The following is a 23,805-nucleotide window of genomic DNA, read 5'->3' on the forward strand; positions in this document are numbered from 1 at the left end:
CACCCGCCAGGCCCCCCCAGAATACCGCCAATGGAGCGTCCTCCAAGGGCCTGAGCCAGGGGTCTTGACACGTCTGTCCTTCCTACTACTGGCTCTTTTCAGATACAGGTCCTGCAGGCACAACCTCAGTAAAACATGAACCTCCGGTACGTCAAGCGCCCCGGGAAAAAATAAAAAAATCAACAAAATCAACAGAACACAAAAAAAAAACACTTAAAACAGCAAAAACTTACCTCCGATTGGAAAATGGAGCGTGGGTCTGGGGTCTCCAAATCCCGGACGAGCCCCCAATGTAGGACCCCAAAAATTGGTGTCCTATAGAGAGAGACCCCCAGAAGCACGAATTCCAGTCCAACCGATGCAATAAAAGCAAGAGGAAGTTTATTACATCTGCGCAGATGGGCCAACTCTAAGCACAACAACACTCTCTGGTGCAGTGTGAGAAGAGAGGCGGCAATCATCAACCGCACAGCGTATTTAAGATTGAAAACCACAATATTAGCATATCTCCATAGCATGACACAAAGGTTCACAAGATAAACCACAGCATGACAAACCATCATAAGATGCATGACAAACTTCCAGGGTGAGGGGACAGAAGACCTTGAGTAGGCATAAACACGGGGTCATCATGACCAAAAACTCAACATAGCTCCTAAAATAATTATCACATGCTCCATTATCTCATAAAAGCATTAGCACATTCATCACATGTTACAAGGTCAGCTAAAGTCTAGTTATCTTAAACAAAATGCATTTTGCAAGCCAAAGCATTTTGCACAGAAGCAAAATATGCAGTTAGCTCAAGCAACTTCATTTTAACCCTTTCTATCTTAATTTTACATTCCAATTTAACCCCATCCTATCTTAATTTCACAAACAGAATGCCAGAAAGTGTTTATGTTGCATGTACTTTTATACACACATATATCATCATGTCAAAAAATCAGGCTATAATCAGGGCCATACCAATGCCTCTATCTAGCTATCTTATATATATATATATGTATATATATTTACTTCCATATATTTAAAAGTATATGGAAGGAGAAAAGAAAGAGAAAAAGATAATGATATTTTTAGAGGTTAACACCTATGAATGGATTAACTGGATTTTTTGTATTTTTTCATATATTTCAAATTCTCTTACAGATTTTTCATTAGTAATCAGAAAGAAACACCTACATCAGAGATGGGAGTTCTTTAAATAGAGTAAGAAGTCTTTGTATTACAGAGAAACCTCTTTTTGCTTTCATCCAGTTAGAATAATGGTTTCTCCTAACTGTAGCTGTTTGAGTGCAATTCCATTATAGTTATGTATTCGCATCTACCTCTATCATATCATGGGCATTTTGAAAAGGAGATTGCCTGCAATTTATCTCTTCCTGTACTTACAGTTCCCTATGTCAGATCCATGGCAGGTATTAAACAAAAGCTTTATGTTAAATTAAACTTATAGATGCTTAATCAGATCTTCTCTGATGAGGACTTAATTACAGACTTATAAACATATAAGTAACAGGAAAAAGTATGAGGCAAATTTATATAGCAAAGAGGTAGATAAAAAATAAACAACCTGATTTAAGATGAAAATGGATAAAATATCACTTGTATCATATTGTGTCACAGCAGTGTTCATTTAAAATTTGTTTACTAACAGTATTGGGTCATTGTTAAACAATTAGCTGCATTAAACATTAGGGTTAGGCCAGTCAAAAAACACTTTTGGATGAGATAAAAAAAAATTAACTTTAGTGCAACTGGAAAGACTTCATGAACAAGGTCAAATCTTTAATTATAGACTGTTGAGTTCATTGAGCAGAGAAAGACATTCTGGGAATGTGGTACCTATTTTGGAGAAGACTTAAAGAGGAAGTAGGACAAAAAAACCAAGATAGCTGTTTGGAGATAAGATAATCTAGTAGAGTCTAAACATCAGAAAATAGTCAAGGCATCTTTATTTTGATGGAAAAAATGTGAAATCCATGCCATAGCAAGGGTTTCACAATTATCAGGGAAAATGCAAATTATTAAAAAAGCTATGCATGGATTTAAAAAATTTTTTTCACCAAAATTAAGTCATCTTTTATTATTTTTCCAGAAACTATTTGATGTATATTAAACATATCATAGCAATAAAAGACAACAATAAAAGAAATGCGAAATTCATCTACTTATCTCTGTTACTAGGTCTCTAAATCTTGCCTCATTGCAATTATGAGAATCAGTGAGGCAATATCAAAGAAAGCAAAATCTTTAAGTCTGAGAGATAGAAAGCATTAACAGAAAGATAAAGAATTCTAAAAACTATTTTCAAATCCTGAAATACTATAAGGAATAATGAAAAGAGCAATGTTCTGATAACTCTCCCAAGTCTACTGTTAGTTGAATGTGTGACCTCTGGCAATTCACTGAGCACTGGAAAATACAGCTGAGCTATTGGTCTAGGTCATCCCCCCCTCCCTGACACACTTGACAAAAATGCATAGTGACAAAGCATAGAGATAGCAATTTTTGACATAATCCCCAAAGACCAGATCATTTGGTTAATTTAATTTGACCTTCATCACAGACAAAAATTGTTGCTACTAGTCAGAGAAGTACAGAGACAGAAAAAGGGATGAAGACTATTCAATGAATATGCACTCCATTCCAAAGAGAAGCATTGAGTTAGACAGCAGAATTGACCCAAGTGAAAACTGTATTTTCTATGTCTGGAAGGTGAGAAATAGATGTTTAAAATGAATGCAGGAAATCATGAGAGGCCATGACAGTGAAAGTTAGAGAAAGGTTATATCAGCTATGTTGTGGAAGATATCATTAGTTTATTATTTGGATCATTTCAAAGGACTTTAGGAAAAAAATGGCACTGTCTGCAGAGTAGGGGTAATCAACTCCCTATATTTTTAATATTTTTAATATAGTTTACTATATTTTAATGCAGTTGAGCATGTTAAAAAAGGATTCTTTGGTCTTAAAATAATCTAATATATAATTTTAACAAGATACATGAATTTCCAACTTTTAGTTTAAATGATTTTCAATGCAAGTATTCCTTAAAAATGAAACATTATTTTATAGCATCACTATTACTACTTGATTCTTTTAAGGGTGTTACCTTGAAAAAGGTGGCTAAAGAATAACAGTAGTTCATGGAAGACATAGAACATCAGGGAGATAGCTTTGGACACTGCATAGGGTGCATGAGAGTATCTAGTTACACCTGGTAAAATGGAGGATTCTAATGACTGAATTGATAATTGGCAAAAAATTGGTAAACAGCAATGTAGGGGTTCCGACTCCATGTGACACCAGGGTCCATATTCTTACCCATGTGTAAAGTCTTGAGATAGAGAAGGTTTTTGTTTTTGTTTCTTTATTTGCCAGGTAGAGTTATAGACAGTGAGAGAGAGAGACAGAGGAAAAGGTCTTCCTTCCGTTGGTTCACCCCCCAAATGGCCAATCCGAGGCCAGGAGCCAGGTGCTTCCTCCCGGTCTTCCATGCGGGTGCAGGGCCCAAGCACTCGGGCCATCCTCCACTGCCCTCCTGGGCCACAGCAGAGAGCTGAACTGGAAGAGGAGCAACTGGGATTAGAACCCTTGCCCATATGGGATGCTGGTGCTGCAGGCAAAGGATTAACCAAGTGAGCCACAGTCCCTGGATAGAGAAGGTTTTAGCTATACTTATTTCAATACATTATTGTCTTCCTTCTCCACTCAGCACCCTAGATGCGTTTCTTAATTCTTTGGAAGTGAAGTTTATCACTGTGTTAAAGAGTCATGTGGCTCACAAATAAAGACCACTGAAATGGAATTCTTAGGAATGAGACAGGAAAGAAGGGTCACAATATTTAAGATAAACCATCCAACCAGACCACTTTGATGCCATCATAGATGAGAATGCAGCATTTTTATTGTAAAAGTCCACATGTGAGGCAATTCCCTTTGTGAAAAGGTTTTCAAATACATAGACAGGGAGCAGTTGATAATTAAGAATTAGATCATATATAATATATATTCATATTGCCAATGCTATGCACACATTGCAAAGCTAGCTTTTAGTGTCTCAATTACAGAACACATTTCCTGTTGACAGTAATAACATTTTCTCACCATTGAAATTTGCCAACAACTCTCCCAAAGAATCAACATTTAATATCTTGACAATTCAAAACAAGAAAATAGTCTATTTACATTTGTTTGAGGTTATATACTAGAGCACTGATTATGAAAGTTTTATAAAATTGGCAGCTAAGTATGTTTCAAGATTTATCCAGATGACTTGATGATGACTTTGCACGTTTTTATATTAACAAAGCCACTCTCTTCTTTTACTCTTTTTTGATTTTCTATGTAGTTCTTTTCTTCTTTGCTACTTTTTCAATTACCTATATATTTATAATAGCTATGATTGAATTCTAACTTAGAGAAATGATTACCATAAGGAAAAATAACTGGCAAAGGGCACTATTTTAGAAAAATAAAGATTCAGGATGTGTACATGAAGATGGGGTTCAACTCATCATGGTTGAAATCTGATGCAGTCACTGCATTTAATACAATATAATCTAATGGGCTCTACCTCCATATAAGTCACTCATGTGTTCATTCAGTTTTTAATTTAACCTTCAGCACATTGTTGAATTCAAAGAGCATACACTATTACATTCTGAACACCAGTTAGGTATGAATCTTACTTATGCTTTCTGTGCATTCACAAATGAAGTTGTGGATGGGTCAGGACTTAATTAGTGTAAACCTGGAAAAATAATAAATAAAATATAATTATACTTTAGTAGTCATTTTTGTACACAAATATAGGACACAAATACTGCTCTAAAAGGAGCATGGACTTGCCCTAAAATAATTTTCTGAGAATGAACAAAAATTTCCAAAATTATTTGGGTCTTACTGGAAATTTTTGTAAGGTCAAATATGAGTTAACAATGCGTATATGAAATGATGAATCACTGGTTCCAGTTCAGCTCAGAGAGTTCATCAGAAGCGTATGGGGCAGTTGACTTAAAACCATATTTATTGAGCACCAACTATGTACCAGGCACTATGCAAAGTGCTGAGGACCCAAAGAGGAAATGACAAGGATTCTGCCCACAAGGCACTCACAATCACAAAAAGCAGATTTTGAGATGGAGAATAAGTTCTGTAACGACCTATTATCCTAAAAGGGAGAAAAAATAGCAGCAAGCACATTCAATTACTTTAAACTCTAGTTACGAAATTGGGCGCATTTAGTGTTGGCAAAGTAGATTATTGAGTCTGTATTTTACTTAAAGTGTAATATGTCATACAAACCAAAACAATAAACAATTTGAATCTTCATGCATGAGGGGGAAGGCAGTGGAATTCCTCCCTCTAATTCCAACCCAAATCCTTATCATTATATTCATGATTCTTTTATAGCCCAAAGACACAAAATAAAAGACAATACTTTATGATATAACTTCAGTCCATTTATTTTGGCTCTAAGAGATGCATGCATTAAACTTGAAGCATTCTATGTTACTGAATATTTACATCATTGTACATGTGATGTGAAGGAAATTTTTTATCTTGGGATAAAGGTATAATAGATATCTAGTCTAGTCTTTTTACTTTAAAGGGAGTTATGATTCTTCTTAAATGTAGAAGATATTCTGTTGGGATCAAATTTACCAATATGACCCTAGGTGAACATAGGATACAGTTTTTGACCTTTTGTATCTAATTGTCTTATGAATTATGTAAAGATATCACCATTCTAAATAGTCAGGGCTTTCACTGTTTCCATTGCTGTAGCTAAAAAAGTATCGTGTTTGGCTCCAATATTCTTGCTCTAATTTTACTTTGCCTTGCAGGTTTGAAACACAGGAAACATTAAAGTTAAAATTACACTAACCAAAGGAGAGTTGGGCACATACAATATGACAGTATACAATTTACCAGGTTAGGACATGGAAACAAATTCAGATCATTATCAATAATATAGGGGATTATTTAAGTGGACTTAGAAAGGAAAACTTTTCTCCATGAGATTTCCTGAATAATACCCATATCAATAAAGTGCATATCTCTTCACAGGTAAAGGTAGGAGACCCAATAAACCAGATTGAACAAGCAGAAAGCAGTGGGGAAGAAGATTCGGGCATATGAGTCCATTTTGGCAATTCGGATATGTATCCTCCCATGTCTCCAAGCTCCTGTTCGGCAGTCTTCAAAACAGCAGAAAAAACTGGCACAGTCCTTGCCGTCCAGACACTCATACCCATATTCCTCATCTCTCTCCTGAAGGTGTGTGGCATTGTTCATTTGAATGGTTGCTGATCTTGGGCGGATATCAATGGTAGGGGCCTGAGACAAGGGTAGGGAAGGAAAGGGTCCAAAATTAATTCCACTTGAGAAATCCTAAAATATTTCTCCACAATGTCATCAATGTAATGATGAATCTGAAAATGGGTACTCAGGATATTGCTATGATATTGTTATCTACAATGGTAAAATTGAACTTAGAAAGCACAATTGCAGATTTCAAATTTTGAGCTTAAGCAGTGCAACTGAAAATAATACCATCAAGCTAGTAGCTATAGCAGTAAGATTGAACACCAAAAGAACTCAAAGTTTAAATACTTAAATCAAACTACATGGAATCTTATTCTATTAATTATTAGATGTGAAGTTGGTTACATGAAGGCAATTAATGGTTCTACATGTGAGTGAATAGAAAAATAAAAATGCATCAAGTTTGAAATCAAATTTTGTCATGCTTACTCAGAGGCAAATAGGAAATCCCATTACACTGAGCAAATGTATCAAATGCTGTTACTAGAAAATTCTAAGATATTCATAAATATAAAAGTTTCCTGATTTTTATATCACAAAAGTATGTCTTATGCTTTAAGAGAATATCATACTACATCTATTATTCACCATCCTGAAGTTTTAAGAATGTCAGCAGTGTTGACCTACATGTGAATGAAAATTCAGAAATTGTTGCTACCTTAAAAAGCTTTTTTCACATTTGAGAAGAAAGTGGTAAATTTGACTGCATGATAATATAATCTTTGCCATCAAACAAATAATAAAATTGCTATAAAACTACAGGGTTTATTTAGTAATAGCTTGAATGAATTAGTTTTGGGATAATATATACACAAATCCTAGTATCTCTGAATTAGCTATCAAAGTGAGTAGAAATCTCATTACAATATTGCATGTTAGAGCCAACAGGCCCAGTGAAGATGGTAGTGTTCTTACCATCCAACATGTAGAGTTCAGACAAATAATGCGTATTCAGTTAAAAAAAAAAAACTATCCTATTTTGAATTAGGATGTAAATAGTTAAATTTTAGTTTTGAAATGTCTAAAATGCTAGGTGTAGCCAGTAAAATTGAATCCCATTTTATCTGAGAAGAAAGGGTCTTTTAAATGTTCATGTGCAAAGATACCCTATCAGCATATAACATGTCATAGGGTTTTTATTTAATAGAAAATTATGTGGGGAATAGGCATTGCAGCCTAGTGGGTTAAGATGCTGATACTTAAGACACCTGAATCCCATACTGAAATGTCTGGGATGGAGTTTCACTTTCATTTCTGATCCAGCTTCCTTCTTGGGAGGTAGCAGGTGAAAGCTCAAGTACTTGTCACTACCACCCACATCAGAGGCCCAGAAGGAGTTCCCTGCTCTTTGCTTTTTCCTCACCCCAATTTAGTTGTTGTGGACATTTGAGGAGTAAACCAGTGGGTGAAAGATCTTTCTCCATCTCCCTCTTTCGCGCTCTCTCTCTCTCTCTCTCCCCCTCCCTCTCCTTTCACTCCCTCTCCCTCTCTCTTTCTCCTTTTGCTACTCTGCTTATCAAATAAACTTTAAAAGAACTAAAACAAATAGTGCATAATTGCTGAATGAACTCTAAAAATTGATATCACTTTATTCACTTTGAATGTGTTATCTCTAGTAGAATGTTTAAATATCTACTCATAACAATAACAAAAAATAAAACACCATGTAAGCGTTAATAGTTAAATTCAGCAGTTGCATGCAGTGAAGTTCCATTCCAAAAACTTTATACCTTGAAGGAAAACATCCGAAGAAGCTTTGGGTTTGTAGACAGAAAAGAGAATCGCATTTTTTTTTAATAAAAAGAAGGAAAAAAAGAAAAGAAAAAGAGAGAGACAAAATAAGATAAATTAAAAATACATTTCGAAAACATAGTAAGTAAAATGAACTGAAATTATAAACACAGAAGGAGAGTTTGAAGTTTGGGATAAAGCATATACCTAAAGTTAGAAAATGGAATTCTAGGATTACTATTGAAATTTTTAATAAATAAATCTACAAATATCTTACTTCAACAGTCAGTGTTCTTAAATTATGAGGAAGCTTTCTATTGCCTAGTTCCCCTATACAGATTTACTTTGATTTTTATTTTCTGATTATCAAGGGGACCTTAATAGGTGAGTCTTGGCACCTATCAAGGCCAAAATAGCAGAAGAAAAATAAAATTTTAGCTTCCTATATGCAATTCAGGCTCTTACTAGAATTGTTAAATCAATGAATTGGCTTAAAAGAGGAAGTGATGTTGTCAAGTAATTTTTTTTTCAGTTTCTTTAATCCCCTTTCTATGTCCTTTAAGGAATCTATCTCTCTAACAAAATGTGCTCAGTAGATACATAGCTGAAAGGGTCAAAGGGCTATTTCTAAAGAATCTTCAGAACTCATTGGAAAGCTAGTTCTCACACCCTTCTTACAGCTGTCAGGTAATAATGCGAGTGTCTTTAGAATCATGTTCCTGGGGAAGAATGAAATGGAATGTAAAGGAGGGTAGCAAATGAAAAACACCACCACAAGGAAAATAAAGCAAGGATAGAGAAAGTGAAAAAGCAGAGAGAGACTTGACAGACATGGTAGGGAAGGACTGCATAAAGCATAATAAATATTTATGAAATTAGAGCTAAGCATTTCTTTTTTATTAATCATCAAGAATAATGATACTTTCTTCTTTACCTATTATCAAGCCTTTCATTCAAATTAGCACATGCCACATGCCATTTGTAGAATTTCACAAGGTTCCTAGAGATGCATCGGAATACAACCTAGAAGGAGCTACATTCCCTCCTTATAATTTTAACCCCTCAAATCCATAGTTGGATAGTTGGTCACTGTGATGGTCCTCATGACCCTTAAAGTAGAAAACCATGAAAGGCTACAAATTCAAGAGAGTAAAGAAATTCTCATTGTCCCTTTCTAGGAAGGAAATGGATCTTACCATTCATGGGGGTTCCTATTGGTCACAAAGTTTGTTCAGGTGGGTAAATAGGTATCTATGTGCTCTCATTCACACTCAAGATTTAAGACAATTTTTAGCTGTATTTATGCCTCCTTCTCCTTTATCAAAGTGTAGTGGCAAGCAGAAATCATCTTAATTGTTTCTAAATCGTACATGCATTTGAAAGCAGTCCAGCTTGGTAATTATAAATCATCAACATCAACCATCATCACCAACTACTAATGGTAAAAACTTTAATGTGTACAGTATTAAGTAATATAATTTTTAATCTTTTTCTGCATTACCACATTTGTTTCTCGCTGTAGTCCCATAAGACATGTTTTTTAAAAATGCTCATATATGAGGAAACAAAGACACAGGAAGTCTAAGCAACTTGCCTGAACAATAGGTAAACTGTTTATTTTAAAAATCAAATGCATTCAAGTACAAAATCAATAAAAGTCCTCTAGTGGTAACGCAAACACACACACACACATACTATAGTTTTTACAAAAGTGCATTAATCATTGAATCTTCAAGAACCTTGTGGCTTCCCCTAGTACAATGTCTTAGATGAAAGTTTTATTTTAAAGCATTGGTAAATTAAATATATGATAGTGAGGAGGCAGGAAGATGAAAAATCAAGGAAGACTAGAATACCAACTAGAAAATGGATGTACTTCTCAGCAACGTTATTAATCACAACAAAATTAAGAAAGCAAGTCATTATATTTGCATTAAGCATCTGACTTAGAGAATCAAGTATCTCTGCAGTAACTAATGAGTATAAATGGGACCTTGTGATCTAGCCAAATACATTCTGTTTTCATGTTGTAGCTCAAAATATTGAGCCTTATCCTGCACATAGGCTAACAAAAACAAAACCAAATCAAAACCAAGTAGTCTCTGCATAAAATATCAACAATCCCAATGGGAACTCATACATACAGGATTTTTCTTCTTTTTATCTTTGTCCTTGCTTGGTTTCCGGTTGCTGACAAAATAGTGCAGGGTGCCATACTCCACCAAAGCAGAGAAGACAAAGATGAAGCAAACAGACACAAAGAGATCCATGGCTGTGACATAGGACACCTTGGGGAGTGATTTCCGGGCAATGGTGCTGAGGGTTGTCATTGTCAGGACAGTGGTGATACCTGAAGAGAAACACAAAACAAGAGTCATGGGATTGCATCTTCAAGGTGGGGAACTGAGTCACTACTGAGAGTAAACTTGTTTTGAAACTTCTAATGAACACCCTCAGTAATGGAAAACAAGGAATAACTGATATTAAGTCTCTCTGTTCACAAATATTTTTTGCCTGTCTGCTATGTATTAGTTACAGTGACACTCATTGAATATACATTGATGGAGATAATGGCTTTAATTCCTTCCTTATTGTGCCTTATATTTTATTGAGACAGACACACTATAAATCATGTAAACAAAGCAAAGTATAATTAAAAATTTTGGTATTTGTCAGGCGACTGGTGAGAATGGTGAGAAGCTAGTTACATGGAATGCTCAGGGAAGATCTATTTGAGGAGTTGATATTTAAGGTGAAGCTAATACTGTAACTTTTTGACTGCTGATATTCAATCGGTTCTGAGAAAGGGTAGTTTTAAACTTTTAGAATACTTGGAATCTGGGAAGAGGCATGGGGACCAAGGTTCATGATGTAGAGGTTATATTAGGAAACATATGTGGCGAGGCTTGCATTTTATTCCAAGTGCAAGGAGAAATCACTTAAATGTACTAAACAGCGAGGAGGTTTGTATATAAGTTACATGACCTGATTGATAAATTCTTTAAACATTATTGGATGAAAATAAATATCTCAGAAGCAACATGATAGCTAATATTTAGTGAAAACCTTGTGCTGTGCACTATTATAAGCTTTTTGTGTACATGGTTTCTGTGAATATTCACAACAGATCTTTTCATTCTGGTTTTATAGAAGAGGTAAATGGGGTTAGAGGACCAGCTACACAAACAAGGGTTGGTAGAGTAGCAGAAAAAGGAATTGAACACAGCAGTTAGACATGATTTCAAAACCCCTTTTTTCCTAATTATACAATAGTACCCCAAAAAAACCAGCCCACCTAATAGCAGCTTAATAACAGAAAACAAAGTTAAGATGACTTATCTACATCACGGAAGGGTTAGGACTCTCCTTCTGTAAAAACTGTGATTTATAATAAAGGCACGACAGAGTCAGTCCTAGCCCTCAAGTAGACCTGTTTCCCTAGCTGTTGGATTAACCCTTTGAATACCCATACATCTTATCAGTCTATTTTTTTTTTTAATTGAGAGTCAGAAAGAGAAAGAGACATACACTCTGAGAGAGAAAGACTGCAAAAGAAATAACTTCATGTCATTATTGCTCCAGTTTGGTGGCTTATATTTCTCACTAGGGAACACACACACACACAGTGTTTCTGTCATGTAATGATGTTATAATAATGACTACTCACCAATAACTTTCCTAGAGAGCACTTGATTTTCTTGCCTTAATTAATTATGTTAGGGAAATTCAGAAGAATCAGGCATAGAGACTTGGGGGAGGGCAACACAAAGTGTAGAGAAGAGTGGCAGAATCATATAGGAAAAGAGAAATAAGGGTTTTTTGTTTTTTTTGTTTTTTGTCTCCAAATGTAGGCTATTGGTATGATATGCTTAGAAGATGTTTAAGTAGAGCCAAGAAATTCTTGGAAAAGTAGGTTTAAAAAGCACAGAAGTTGTATATTTCTTTCTAATTACTCATCTTTTTGTAGTAGAGCCATCTTGGAAGAGTTTAGCAGTTTCCTAGAAATATATAGTTCTCTTGGGGCATTTATTCTTCTGTAAAGTCAAAGTTTCTCAAGTGCTGTTATGAAATTCCAGAGATGGAAAAGACCAGTTTTGGTTGAAGAAACCTCACAGGATATACTATTCCTTGATAGAGTACTGATCAAGGGAATTATGGTGACAATTGCCATAGCCCTTTCCTGCACTGTCACTGATTATGTAATAAAACATCACCCTTTTTATTCTGCACACTCTGTGTCAACAGACATTTATTTTTATATTCATTGCGAGCCCAAAGTACAGTGCTGGTACTCAATAAATACTTGTTGAATAAATACACGAAACAATTAATGAATAGTGTACGTGTGAAAGAAAAGAGGCTCAATCTACTGTTAAAAATAGGAATCCACATTTATGACTTGTGAGATATTTTTAATTGCAAATGACAGTGGTTTATTTATTGTTTTTTTTGTGTGTTTTTTTTTTCTTTTTTGGCCAGGTACTGTGTCAAGTACTTTATATATCGTCCTACAAAAGTCTTCACAATGATTCTCTGATGTAAGTACTGTTATCATTTCTTATAGATAAAAAACACTGAGTACAGGCAGAATAAAAACTTGCCCTCAATAGTAAGTAGTGGAGGTGATGTATAAATATCGTCTGCCAGAATTCAAACGCTGTGCTCCAAGCCACACTGTGTTATTTCCATGAATATATGGAAAACATAAGATAATACGTAGCGTGAAAATTGCAGACAGTTGGAGTTCTTCTAGATTACTCATCTTGGAATTAAATCGGTCTAGGAGTCTTTTTGTTGTTATAGTAGGACTTTTGGAAGGTTTAAGCTCCTTGTCTAGAAACTGGGAGTGGTGGAAAAAACCTCTTAAAGCTTTGGTGAGGATTAAATTAAGTAATGTGTAGAGCACCAATTCCTAATAAAGTTGCAATATATTTTAGGTATTGGTATAATATATTTTACAGAAAAAATGTTTGCATTTTTAAATGAAAAAAGCTAATGATGTTGTCTATGCCATAATTCTTGTAGAAGTTCATGATTGTACATATTAACAAATAGTATTTTTGTGGAGAAAACAAAACCTAAATAGGTTCCTTGGCCTTTGTTTCATAATCAGGCTACTAACTACACTTGATCTATAATAGGCAAAAGTTTTAACCCAAGAGTACTTCACAAATTTCTTGGAAAATGAGTTTATTTTGGTGCATAAAATGTTTGAAATCCTTGCATATAAGAGCCTTCAACAAATTCATGGAAAATTCATATTTTAAAAAGTATGCATGAATTAAAAATTTTTGTACCAGAATAAACTTACTTTAGTTCAGTTTTTTCAACAAGTTTTTTCAAGTGTCCTAATATTAAGGTAGATATTTTAGAGGAGTTCTTTTTAAAAGAATCTAGTATGTGATATTTAGGTGAAACCAAGTCTGACATGTAAGTTAAACACTGATGCAGGAAATTGGGAAGATGTTATTTAGATTGCATGAAAGTTCATCACAGCCATATTGCTTCATGATATTTCCAGGGTTCTTCCTGGAACCTCAAGGAAGAGAATTGCTATGATGAGACATAGAAATAATGAGAAGTAGAATGCTGGTTGTTTTCACTAATTGATCAAAAATTTCACTAATTCAACCAAAAATAAGATGACTTCATATGTCTGTTAAATCCAGTTTTGCGAAGTAAAGAAATTAGACTTCTCTTACCTGGGGTGCATGAAACGAAACATATCCACAGGTTTTATCAGTTCTTCCAGTCTTGGCATGGAGTAAGCTCTTCAGGGATGTTATCTAACCTCAGATTACTTGGGTAAAAAATACCATTTGATGTTTTCATCATTTTATTTGTCACCACTATACCATAGTTAAACTTTGCCATCTATCACATGTCTGCCAAACTGCATTGAAATGTTATAGGCTCATAGATCGATGTTCCCCATGCTCTGGTGATCTGTGCATGGAAAATAGCTATAATCTCTGAGCCATATGTGTTTATTTATCTCACTTATGAACCAGGTTAACTTTAACTGTTCTGTGGCAATAATATTAAAGTCTATAGGTGTTTAGGGTCATCTCATTTAACCCTTGATATTGTAAGCACTGCAAATGGCATTAGAATCAATGAAATCTAGACCACTATTTGAAAAGGTGAGTGCGCATTAGTATTAAGTTAGCATTTTTTAGACTATTGACACATAATGCATGTCCTAGGCAAATTAAATAAGCATATTTTAGGGTTGAACTAAGACATGTGTACTTTAAAAGTCCTCTAGTGTTTTAAATTCAGTTTAAGAGGCACTAATCTAAAGAAATGAGACAGCAAAGTTAAACTAGAGGCATTGGCTCAATTCAGCTTCTGGTCTTTCTCCACAATTGGTTTCAACAATCTCTTACACCCAGAGAAAATCTTTGTGCTATTATCTGAGGTGCAAATATACTACCAACTGTCTGTGTGACTGTATAAATCATTGAACATTGCAACACCTTTGTTCCCTTAGCTCAGCACTAAAAAATGTGATAATCATTTGATTCACAATTAATCCAACTACTACATGCAGTATTTGTGAGGAGTAGAAAAGGGACCATATGAAACGTGCCTCACTTAAATTATCAAAAAAGAATACGTACCTGCTATTTGTTCAGGGACCTCTCCTTTCTTCCTGAACCTGATTCCTTCCCCTCAGTAGTCATTTGTCAATGAACACTCAATGAATGAGTGGATGAGATGAGCTACTGAAGTGGTCTTACAAGGATTTTTGACCAGTAAAAGTTCAGGCTTCAAGGGGAGACACTGATGTTTTCATGAAAATGTTTTTGTGAAGAGTGTAGATTGATAAACGGCAATGGATTTGTTCCATACACTTGTAACACATAGATTAACTGAATCATCATCGAGGCACCAGGTATGTGCCAGGCATTGTATGACACACATAAAAGACATTTATATTCTGATATGAGGCTGATAAATAAGCATGTAATGTAATACATTCTACTCACAGTGACAAATTACAGCCCTAAAGTAATAGGCTCCATGTATTTTGGGTTTGTTTCGGTACAGCGTATTAGACAAGATATTTGAATTGTTGAATAGAACTTATGATACAAAGTACTGCATGTAACAGGAAAAATCAAAATAGCTTCATTTTGAAACAGATGGGTAACTAAATTGGGTTTGGAAGAGGACAGATATGCAAATGATGTCTTTTTTTCCCAGTAATCACTTCTGCCCCTAGTTTAATAACCTAGTACAGATCATTTTTATCAGAAAATGACTTTAGTAGCTGACATTTCTGAAACTTTACTGTGCTTCATGCACTTGGCATAGAATACCTTATTTAACCCTAATAAATCCCCACAAGGTACAAGAAGAAATGCATGCTTTATGTGTGAGGAAACCATATATATATATATATATATATATATATATTTATTTATTTATATACAGACACATATATATATGGTTTGAAACCCAAATTAGTTTGACTCAAGCTAATAGTTCTTAATGATTATATAATATGGATTCTATCCAAAGAACTAGCAAAAAAATGATCTTGGTTCTACATACCTGATAAAGTGATTGTAGCTTTATAAATTATCTTGTGTTAGCTTTAGTCTTAGTCAACTCTTTTTTCCTCATCACCCCCCAACCCCAGCTACCCTAGTTTACTATTAAGGATTTTTGTCATATAAACGTTTCAACCCTGGACTTAGACTACTACGCCCTGTGAGTCTGTGGCTTTATTTTAGTTTATGTAAGACTGCTTCCTCATGTGGAGGAAAAGATGTGAAAATACAAGACAAATATCACCATATGCAATATAGCTCAGGAAGAAGCAGTCATTTTCAAAGCATCCCCCCAAATTTCACAAGAATTTTTCTAAAAATAACATGTTCAGTGACTTTCCTGTAAAGAATCAGTTACTTCAAATGTCATCACAGTAATTAATGCATATTGGAAGAAATTAATAGCCAGTAGTATGCTGGTGAATGTGTAAAAATCAATACTTGAGAAAAAAGATGGCTCTGAATTTCACTTTCCCAATTTCTAGGTTGTTAATACTTCCACCTTGGCTGATTTTAAGCTGTCAGTTGACATCACTGAACCCAGAGTAGGAAAAGGGCAAAAACAATCAGTTCTCACAGACTAATGTGTGCAGCTCACTCCTATTATTATTGGACAGAGTCCAAAACATACAAACCAAGTCCCTGTTAAAATTAAAAGGTTTTTAATAGTTAACTTAAAGTTATTAAGCAAGCTTATTAAAGAAACCTATTGAGGTAATTAAGGAAAACAGAACTAAGAAACTTTAAATAATATTTATTAAAATATGATATGATAGCTTTCTTTAAAATAAATAAAATTACATTTCTATGCAATTACTGGCTAAATTTAAAGCATGACACCTTAGAAAGAGGGATAAAGTACCTTTTACTGGGATTTATCTTGGGACACAACACAAATATATCTCACCCAAAGATGTTCTGGCTGGAACAGCATCCTTATTGATCCAGAAAGATACCCATGACAAGACAACAATGAGTGTGCAAGGGATGTAGGTCTGGATGGTGAAGTACCCCATTCTTCTGCTCAGGTCAAAGTAGACGGACATGACCACATAATCTCCTAGAACAGAACAAAGATAGTGCTATGCAATCCCTTATTAACAAATGAAAATAATTTGGAAATAAATATGTGTTCACTTCTCATTTGTACACATTTAAATTTGAGACTTCTTTGTAAGGAGTATGCTGTAAACTATTTTCTGTCCACTCGAGTTAAAAAGAAAAACAAGCAAATACACCAAAAACCCAATGAACTGAATCCTGATCTTTTCATAAGATGCAACTATTAGCTGGAAGAAATAATTTTTGAAGGTTTAGATCATATTTTTTTCTAGATTATTTTTTCCTTGTCTTCCTACTTGACACCCAAAGTGTGAATTTATTACTTGACTTAGAGGGCAGGAAACAGTGTTTCAACACTATGTCAATCTTACTTGTTAAACCTTCTGAATTTTGTAGCAATTTCCTGTTTTTCTTAAGACCTTTATCCACACAAACTGGAGGGAAATATGCTAATGATTGACAATAATGAATATTTTACTCAGAATTTACCAAATTAGCATAATGAAATATTTTTGATGCTTTCATTGATTTATATTGTTTTTTTTTCACAACTGTCATTTAAATTTGCAATTCATCATTCATTTGTGTGGTGATTTTTGTAATATCTATCTCTTCTATTAGACTTCCTCTTCCTAAGTCTGTGAATGGTTATCCATTAGTCCACTATTGCACAACTGGTTTTTAGCATCCTCTTTGACTATAAATGGGCAATCAGAAACATTTGCTGAATGAATGAACAAGTCAATGCATGCATTTGTAAATTTTAAAAATGAAGAACATAGGAAAATGTATTATTGAACATTTTGGATTAAAGAGGGGAATTTACAAAAATTTCTTTACATAAATAATCAAGAGAATATACTAATTAAAAACTAATAAAGGAACCAAAGAACAATCATATGGCTATGCATGAGACCAGTTTATTTTGAAACACTTTGAAGTCTCTGATTTTTAAAAATTATGATGTTTAACATTCTTTTAAAATTTCATATCCTTCCTTTTGTTCTATGCCAAGTATTATTTTAAAGAATTTCAAGTTTTGAGATTAGAAAATACATTTTTGAGATATCCCTGTTAGTACACATTTATGTTTTCTTTATTCTGTTAGAGAACATCAGTTTCAAGGACTGTATCTATACTTGTATCTACACTATGTAAATAAGAATCCTTTTCAAATGTTGCTCTTTTTTCTTTACTAGATTATATTTTGTCCTAGAAAATAAATAATTAAATATAAGTAATATATTTTAGCTTGTTTATTTGGCTTTGTGCGTTATTTCCCTTTGTGCCTAGCTTATTTTATCTGGTTTGAAACTAAGGTACTCTGGAAATTTCATACATAAAGACTGCCTTAGCAGTGTAAGTTATTGCCGCCTCAATACAGTTCTTTCCCACCCTCAAGCTTCATCCTGTAGCCTTCCAAGCTGTTGACATGGAAAACCATTAGATAACTGAGGAAGTAAACACTTTGTACCTAAACCCTGTAATGTTTCCTAAGTGTGGTTTTGAATACTTCTAAACACTGTCTTTTAGTAGACTGAAATACTACTACTACTACTAGTTTATATCATGGCTATTGAGGCAGGTATCAAGACCTACCGCTGTCTTGGGAATAAATTAATGGGATATTATTTTCCTCTTGGAGATCAGTACGTAGCAGTATTTAGCAACTGTGCCTGTAGATTTGATGGTAGAAATGTTTTTTCAATGATAACTATAATTTAGTTAATTCCAATGAGATTGTTTCTCTGAATTAATTTGCCTGAACATAAGGTATTTAAATTTTTCACAATTTGTAAATTAGTTTAGTCTCTGCTTTTGTCCCAATTTAGAATATAATAATAGACATGGGCTATAAATGAGGAACAAAAACATTTAAGATGACCTCTATATTTTAATTTTTTAATTTATATTAGAGAAAGGTCATATGTTTCCTATGTACAGTTTTAAGAACATAATGATACTTCCCACTTTATGCTCCTTGTCCTCCTTTGCTCCCACCCTGCCTTTTCCTTCCTTCCTTATTTTCTTTTATTTTTTTACAATAACATACTTTCAATTTCCTTTATAACCACAAACTTATCTCTCCACTAAATAAAGAATTCACCAAGGAAGTAGCAAAAACTGCTATTCCTCAGGAGTATAGACAAGGGCTGTAAACAATAATCATAATCTCAAAATGTCAATTTATTTCATGTACTTTATATTTTTGTAGTCAGTATATTAGTAACTACAAATCAGGGAAAACCTTTGTCTTTTTGAGTCTGGCTTATTTCACTAAACATAATTATCTCCAATTGCATGCATTTTATTGCAAAAGATACAATTTCATTTTTTTTGTATCTGGGTAGTATTCCATTATGCATATTTACCATAATTTTTTATGCTGTCATCAGTTGATGGATATCTAGGTTGATTCCATATCTTAGCTATTGTGATTCAAGTTGCAGTAAACATGGGATTACAGATAAGTCTTTCATATTCTGATTTCATTTCCTTTGGATAAATTCCCAAAAGTAGAATGGCTGGTTTATACGGTAGATCTATTTTCAGATTTTTGAGGAATCTCCATACTGTCTTCTATGATGGCTGCACTAATTTACATTGCCATCAACAGTGTATTAGTGTATCTTTTCCCTCACAATCTTGCCAGCATTTTTTTTTTTTAAATTTTTGAAGGGTAGCCATTCTAACTGGGATGATGTGACACCTCATTGCAGTTTTTATTTGCATTTCCCTGATGGCTACTGATGTTCAGGATCCGGAGCCATCAAGATGACCTCTACTAATATCTGTCTTTTTCTTTCTCATTTCTTTGATCAGAAAACCATTGGCAAGTACAAACTGTCTTGTTCCAGGTAGGAAAAGCAAAGAGAAGGAGAAATTTTCTTTTTAATTAATACATATTCTGAGATACTTTTTCTACTATTTCCCAAGTCCTTGAGTTTTCTGCTCATTTGAAATACATTTAAATGGATGTCTAAAAATTACAATATTTTAGACACAGGTAGACAGTACTAGTAACTTATTTCTTCATTATCTTGTAAGTGAATGAGAATCTGCACTTTGGTATTAATGATCTGACTTTTTAAGAGGTGAACTTTAATTTTGTCCAAAGTTAACAAGATAATTATCTCAATTCAATTCTCTGCTTCCCTTCAGGTCAGAGTCTAAATGTCCATGGTCCACTTATCTATCAATTTCTATAAATAAGGTAATAGCTTCTCAGCATCTTCCGTCTTTGCCAGTATTTCCAAAGCTTTTCTATGAGTGGATTACAGATTCAGACTTGGGAACAAACCATTTAAGAGCAAAGCAGCTTCACAGTGACAGCCTGATTCCTGCCTTATCTCTAAGCCCACATCACTTTTTGTATTCTTAAAGACTCTTGGGCTGAGCAACCTATAAAATCAAATCCCCTTAAACTGCTCCATCAGTGGTTCCCCAAGCACCAAAGATTTAAATACAACCAAAGTCAAAGGTGGTTATTTCAGCCATTTCAAATATATTATTTTTACTGATGTATTCTAACATGATGTTTAAAGTCACAGCATTTTATAAATTAGTTATGTTTCTGTATTAGCTTGAATTTAGAATAAATTGACATAGGCTAGGACTGAAGGGAAGTGACATATAATTTGAAATAACATCTATTAATATCCATTTGTACTTTGTTTTGTTTTTTGTAAGACTCTCTTGTCTGGTTGTAGGAATGCATGTTAATGAAAATGATTGTTTTTGCTGTTGTGTTAAATAAACATGAGAACTTCACAATTCAGTATTTATTAGTATGTTCTTATTTCATCCATGAAACTGTCTACTCTTAAAAGTTAAAGATTTTGGCCGGCGCCATGGCTTAACAGGCTAATCCTCCGCCTTGCGGCGCCAGCACACCGGGTTCTAGTCCCGGTTGGGGCGCCGGATTCTATCCCGGTTGCCCCTCTTCCAGGCCAGCTCTACTATGGCCCGGGAAGGCAGTGGAGGATGGCCCAAGTGCTTGGGCCCTGCACCCGCATGGGAGACCAGAATAAGCACCTGGCTCCTGGCTTCGGATCAACGAGATGCGCCGGCCACAGCGGCCATTGGAGGGTGAACCAATGGCAAAAAGGAAGACCTTTCTCTCTGTCTCTCTCTCTCTCTCTCACTATCCACTCTGCCTGTCAAAAAAAAAAAAAAAAATTAAAGATTTTATAGTGATGAAATATTTTTTAAATTTAACCCCTGAAATTATATGTGTATATATATTTATTTACATATATATTAGTTATTAGTGATGGTGTCTATTATGTTGAGATCCTGGGATGAATGGTTTGTGTATATGCTCTTTAAGTACCCTAAAATTTTGTTATGATGTTGAAAAACACCAAGTGAAATATATTTTCTACTTGTTGCTCTCTTATGATTCTTATTCCACTTCAATATAGTTGAATAGGATATATCTTTTTCTTTAGGATAACTTTGAAGCCATAAATATTATGCTCATTACATTCCTTCTTTATTCAAGCCATGCATATTTTTAATCACTGCTTTGCAAAGATTACTACATTATTAATGTGGTGTTTAGGACTATGGGGTCTCATAATTGAATCTAAATTAAAGGCTCAAATGGAGCAAGATTATTTTCTCTCTACAATGTAGATAGACAGACTGGTATGTTGAGACAAAGCATTAGGTCTAACTTCATCATCACTCATTAAATATTGCAATCTGAGACATAACACCATGAAATTGACTTTGAGTCAAATTGCTGAATTTTCCATAAAGAAAATTATTTTCTGAAATTAGGTCTTTACCTCACCACTTCACCATAACACATAAAATAAATTTAAGTTGGGCTGAAGATACAAATTTCTGAGTGAATATAAATACCAAACAAGAAAAGTGTTTAGAATATCCACACATTCTTAATATGGGAAATGTTTTGTTAAGCATAATATAAAACATAAAAGCCATAAAGAAAAAAAATACCTCAGGACTACTGTGTTAACATTAGAATTTTTGAATTATAAAGAATGCTATCACTAGTTGCAAAATGAAAAAATAACAGACTTGACTGGAATAATTCCAAAATAAGTAAGAAATTGAAGGTTAATATTATAAAGAATTTGTTAGTCATTGAGAAAAGGAATCTAAATTTGTAACTAAGAAATGAGTGGGAAATCTATAAGTATAAACACTTGAAAATATTCTCAAGTTCAGTAGTGATCAATAAAAGGTGGAGGTAACTAGTTTAGTTTTAGTCTGATTAGGAAAAAATAAACTGATAATGTCCAGAATTGACATGATATGAACTAGGAACAGAGCTATACAATATTTGTGGGAGTAGAACTATTTAGAATATAGTCTGAAGTTTATCAAAAACACACTTTTCTCCTAGATTTCTGAATTAAACATTTTAGGAAAAATCGGATTGCAGTTATTGATCTTGATTGGAACCTTTTTTTTTTTTTTTTTGAGTTTTGCCCTCAAGTATGGGTAAGTATTGGGCAGAATCCTGAGACCTTGAATGATCTAAGACATTCTTGAGAAAAGACTTTTGAATTAATCAGTTTCCAACTGCTATACATACTACCCACAAGTGGTTTCTGCATCCATCACCTGCACACCATTCCCAATGGTGGCTTAGTCTATCATGAACTGTTCAGGGATATGTTCAGTATTTTCTCAGCAAGGAGGTTTTGTGAAGTCAAGGGATGGGGAGGACATAGCTAAGCTGTATCCTTTGCTATCTCAGAGTACTCAGTCTTAGAAAAGGCATCCATAATATTAGACAGATAGCTGCAAATTTATCTTACACTATATCATTAAAGTTTCTGGCAGGCACATTCTGAAAGTTCTGATTAAATTGCTACAATCATCACTATATATATATATATATATATATATATATATATATATATATATCTTCAAAGAATATCCAAACTTGTTACTTTGAAACAATGACGATTCTACTTTCGATTATATGACATCATATGACTTTGTCTCTTGTCATTCCCTTTGTGTCCTCTAACCCCTAGACAACCTATAAGTTTTCCTATCATGATGATATGATTTTCCTGTCTATATTCTTCCTGACGGCATCTCCTTCCTAGGTTTCTAAATAATGCCCTCTTTTTCTTCATTCTGTATTTCCAGCCACCACCAGTTCTGCCACCAGTACCATCACCACCACAGACTTAGTTTATAGTATGTCTTGACTTGTCTTGTATAAAATGGTATCCAACTGAATGTAATTTAAAATTAAATGCATTTTAAAATTTAATTCTGCAATTGTTCAAAGCATATCTCAAGTACTCAATGCTACATGTTCCTAGAGATTAGTGTACTGGACAGTGCGAATTTCATCAAAAACAATTCAATTGGACAATGCCAGACTGAACTATTCATTCTAGAATACCTGTTTGTTCAGGGAACCTCATTCGACTTTCTAAGGATAAAAAAGTACCCTGCTTTTCCTGTGATTCTGGCCCAATTTTTTCTGATCATGGTGAACATCCCAATATTATCACTCACTATTCATAGCCTCTCTGCTTTATTCCAAATCACATGACTTACTCATATTCTTTTGTTCTTGTATGTCAAATGTTACCCTCAACTTCTGGAATGTTTTATGCCTTTCTGATCACAATACACACACATACACACACACATGCATATGTATGTGTATCTTCAAACCTCAAACCCTTTGTGAAAAAGACTTACTCATTTATTTGAAAGTCAAGTTACACACAGAGCAAAAGAAGAAAAGGAGGAAAAAGAGAGACCTTCCCTCCATCCATTAGGTCACTCCCCAAATAGGCACAATGGCCAAAGCTGGGCCAGATATAAGGCGGGAGTCAGGAACTCCATCCGCTTCTCCCACGTGGGGGACAAGGGCCCAAGTACTTGAGCACTGCTTTGCCAAGTGCATTAGCAGGGAGCTGGATCAGAAGTGGAGCAGCTAGGACTCCAACTGGTGCTCATATAGGGTGCTGGCATCACAGGCAATAATTTAACCCACTGCACCACAATGTATACCCAAGACCCAAATCCTTGGCATCAGGACACCTTGCTAAAAATCGTTAGCTTGGTCTGCATGGTTTCACATAGTTTTTCCTCCATGTCTCCAGCCTCATCC

The 23,805-nt window shown here is 34.4% G+C and overlaps 1 protein-coding gene across 5 annotated transcripts in view; it reads right to left on the bottom strand.

The window, feature by feature from the left end:
* Positions 1-6,072: 6,072 nt before the first annotated feature.
* The window catches only part of GABRG2 (gamma-aminobutyric acid type A receptor subunit gamma2), a 90,076-nt gene continuing 72,343 nt past the window's right edge, over positions 6,073-23,805 (bottom strand). For 2 of the 5 annotated variants that reach the window (XM_062189675.1, XM_062189673.1), the window contains exons 7-10: positions 16,534-16,686; positions 10,212-10,417; positions 8,067-8,090; positions 6,073-6,348 (exon numbers count right to left, since the gene is read on the bottom strand). In XM_062189675.1, the coding sequence (XP_062045659.1) occupies positions 6,073-6,348; positions 8,067-8,090; positions 10,212-10,417; positions 16,534-16,686 (659 nt within the window). The remainder of the gene's footprint in view (positions 6,349-8,066; positions 8,091-10,211; positions 10,418-16,533; positions 16,687-23,805) is intronic. The other 3 variants (XM_062189674.1, XM_062189672.1, XM_062189671.1) reach the window with 3 other exon arrangements.

Source organism: Lepus europaeus, chromosome 4 (genome assembly GCF_033115175.1).
Source record: "Lepus europaeus isolate LE1 chromosome 4, mLepTim1.pri, whole genome shotgun sequence".
NCBI lineage: Eukaryota > Metazoa > Chordata > Mammalia > Lagomorpha > Leporidae > Lepus > Lepus europaeus.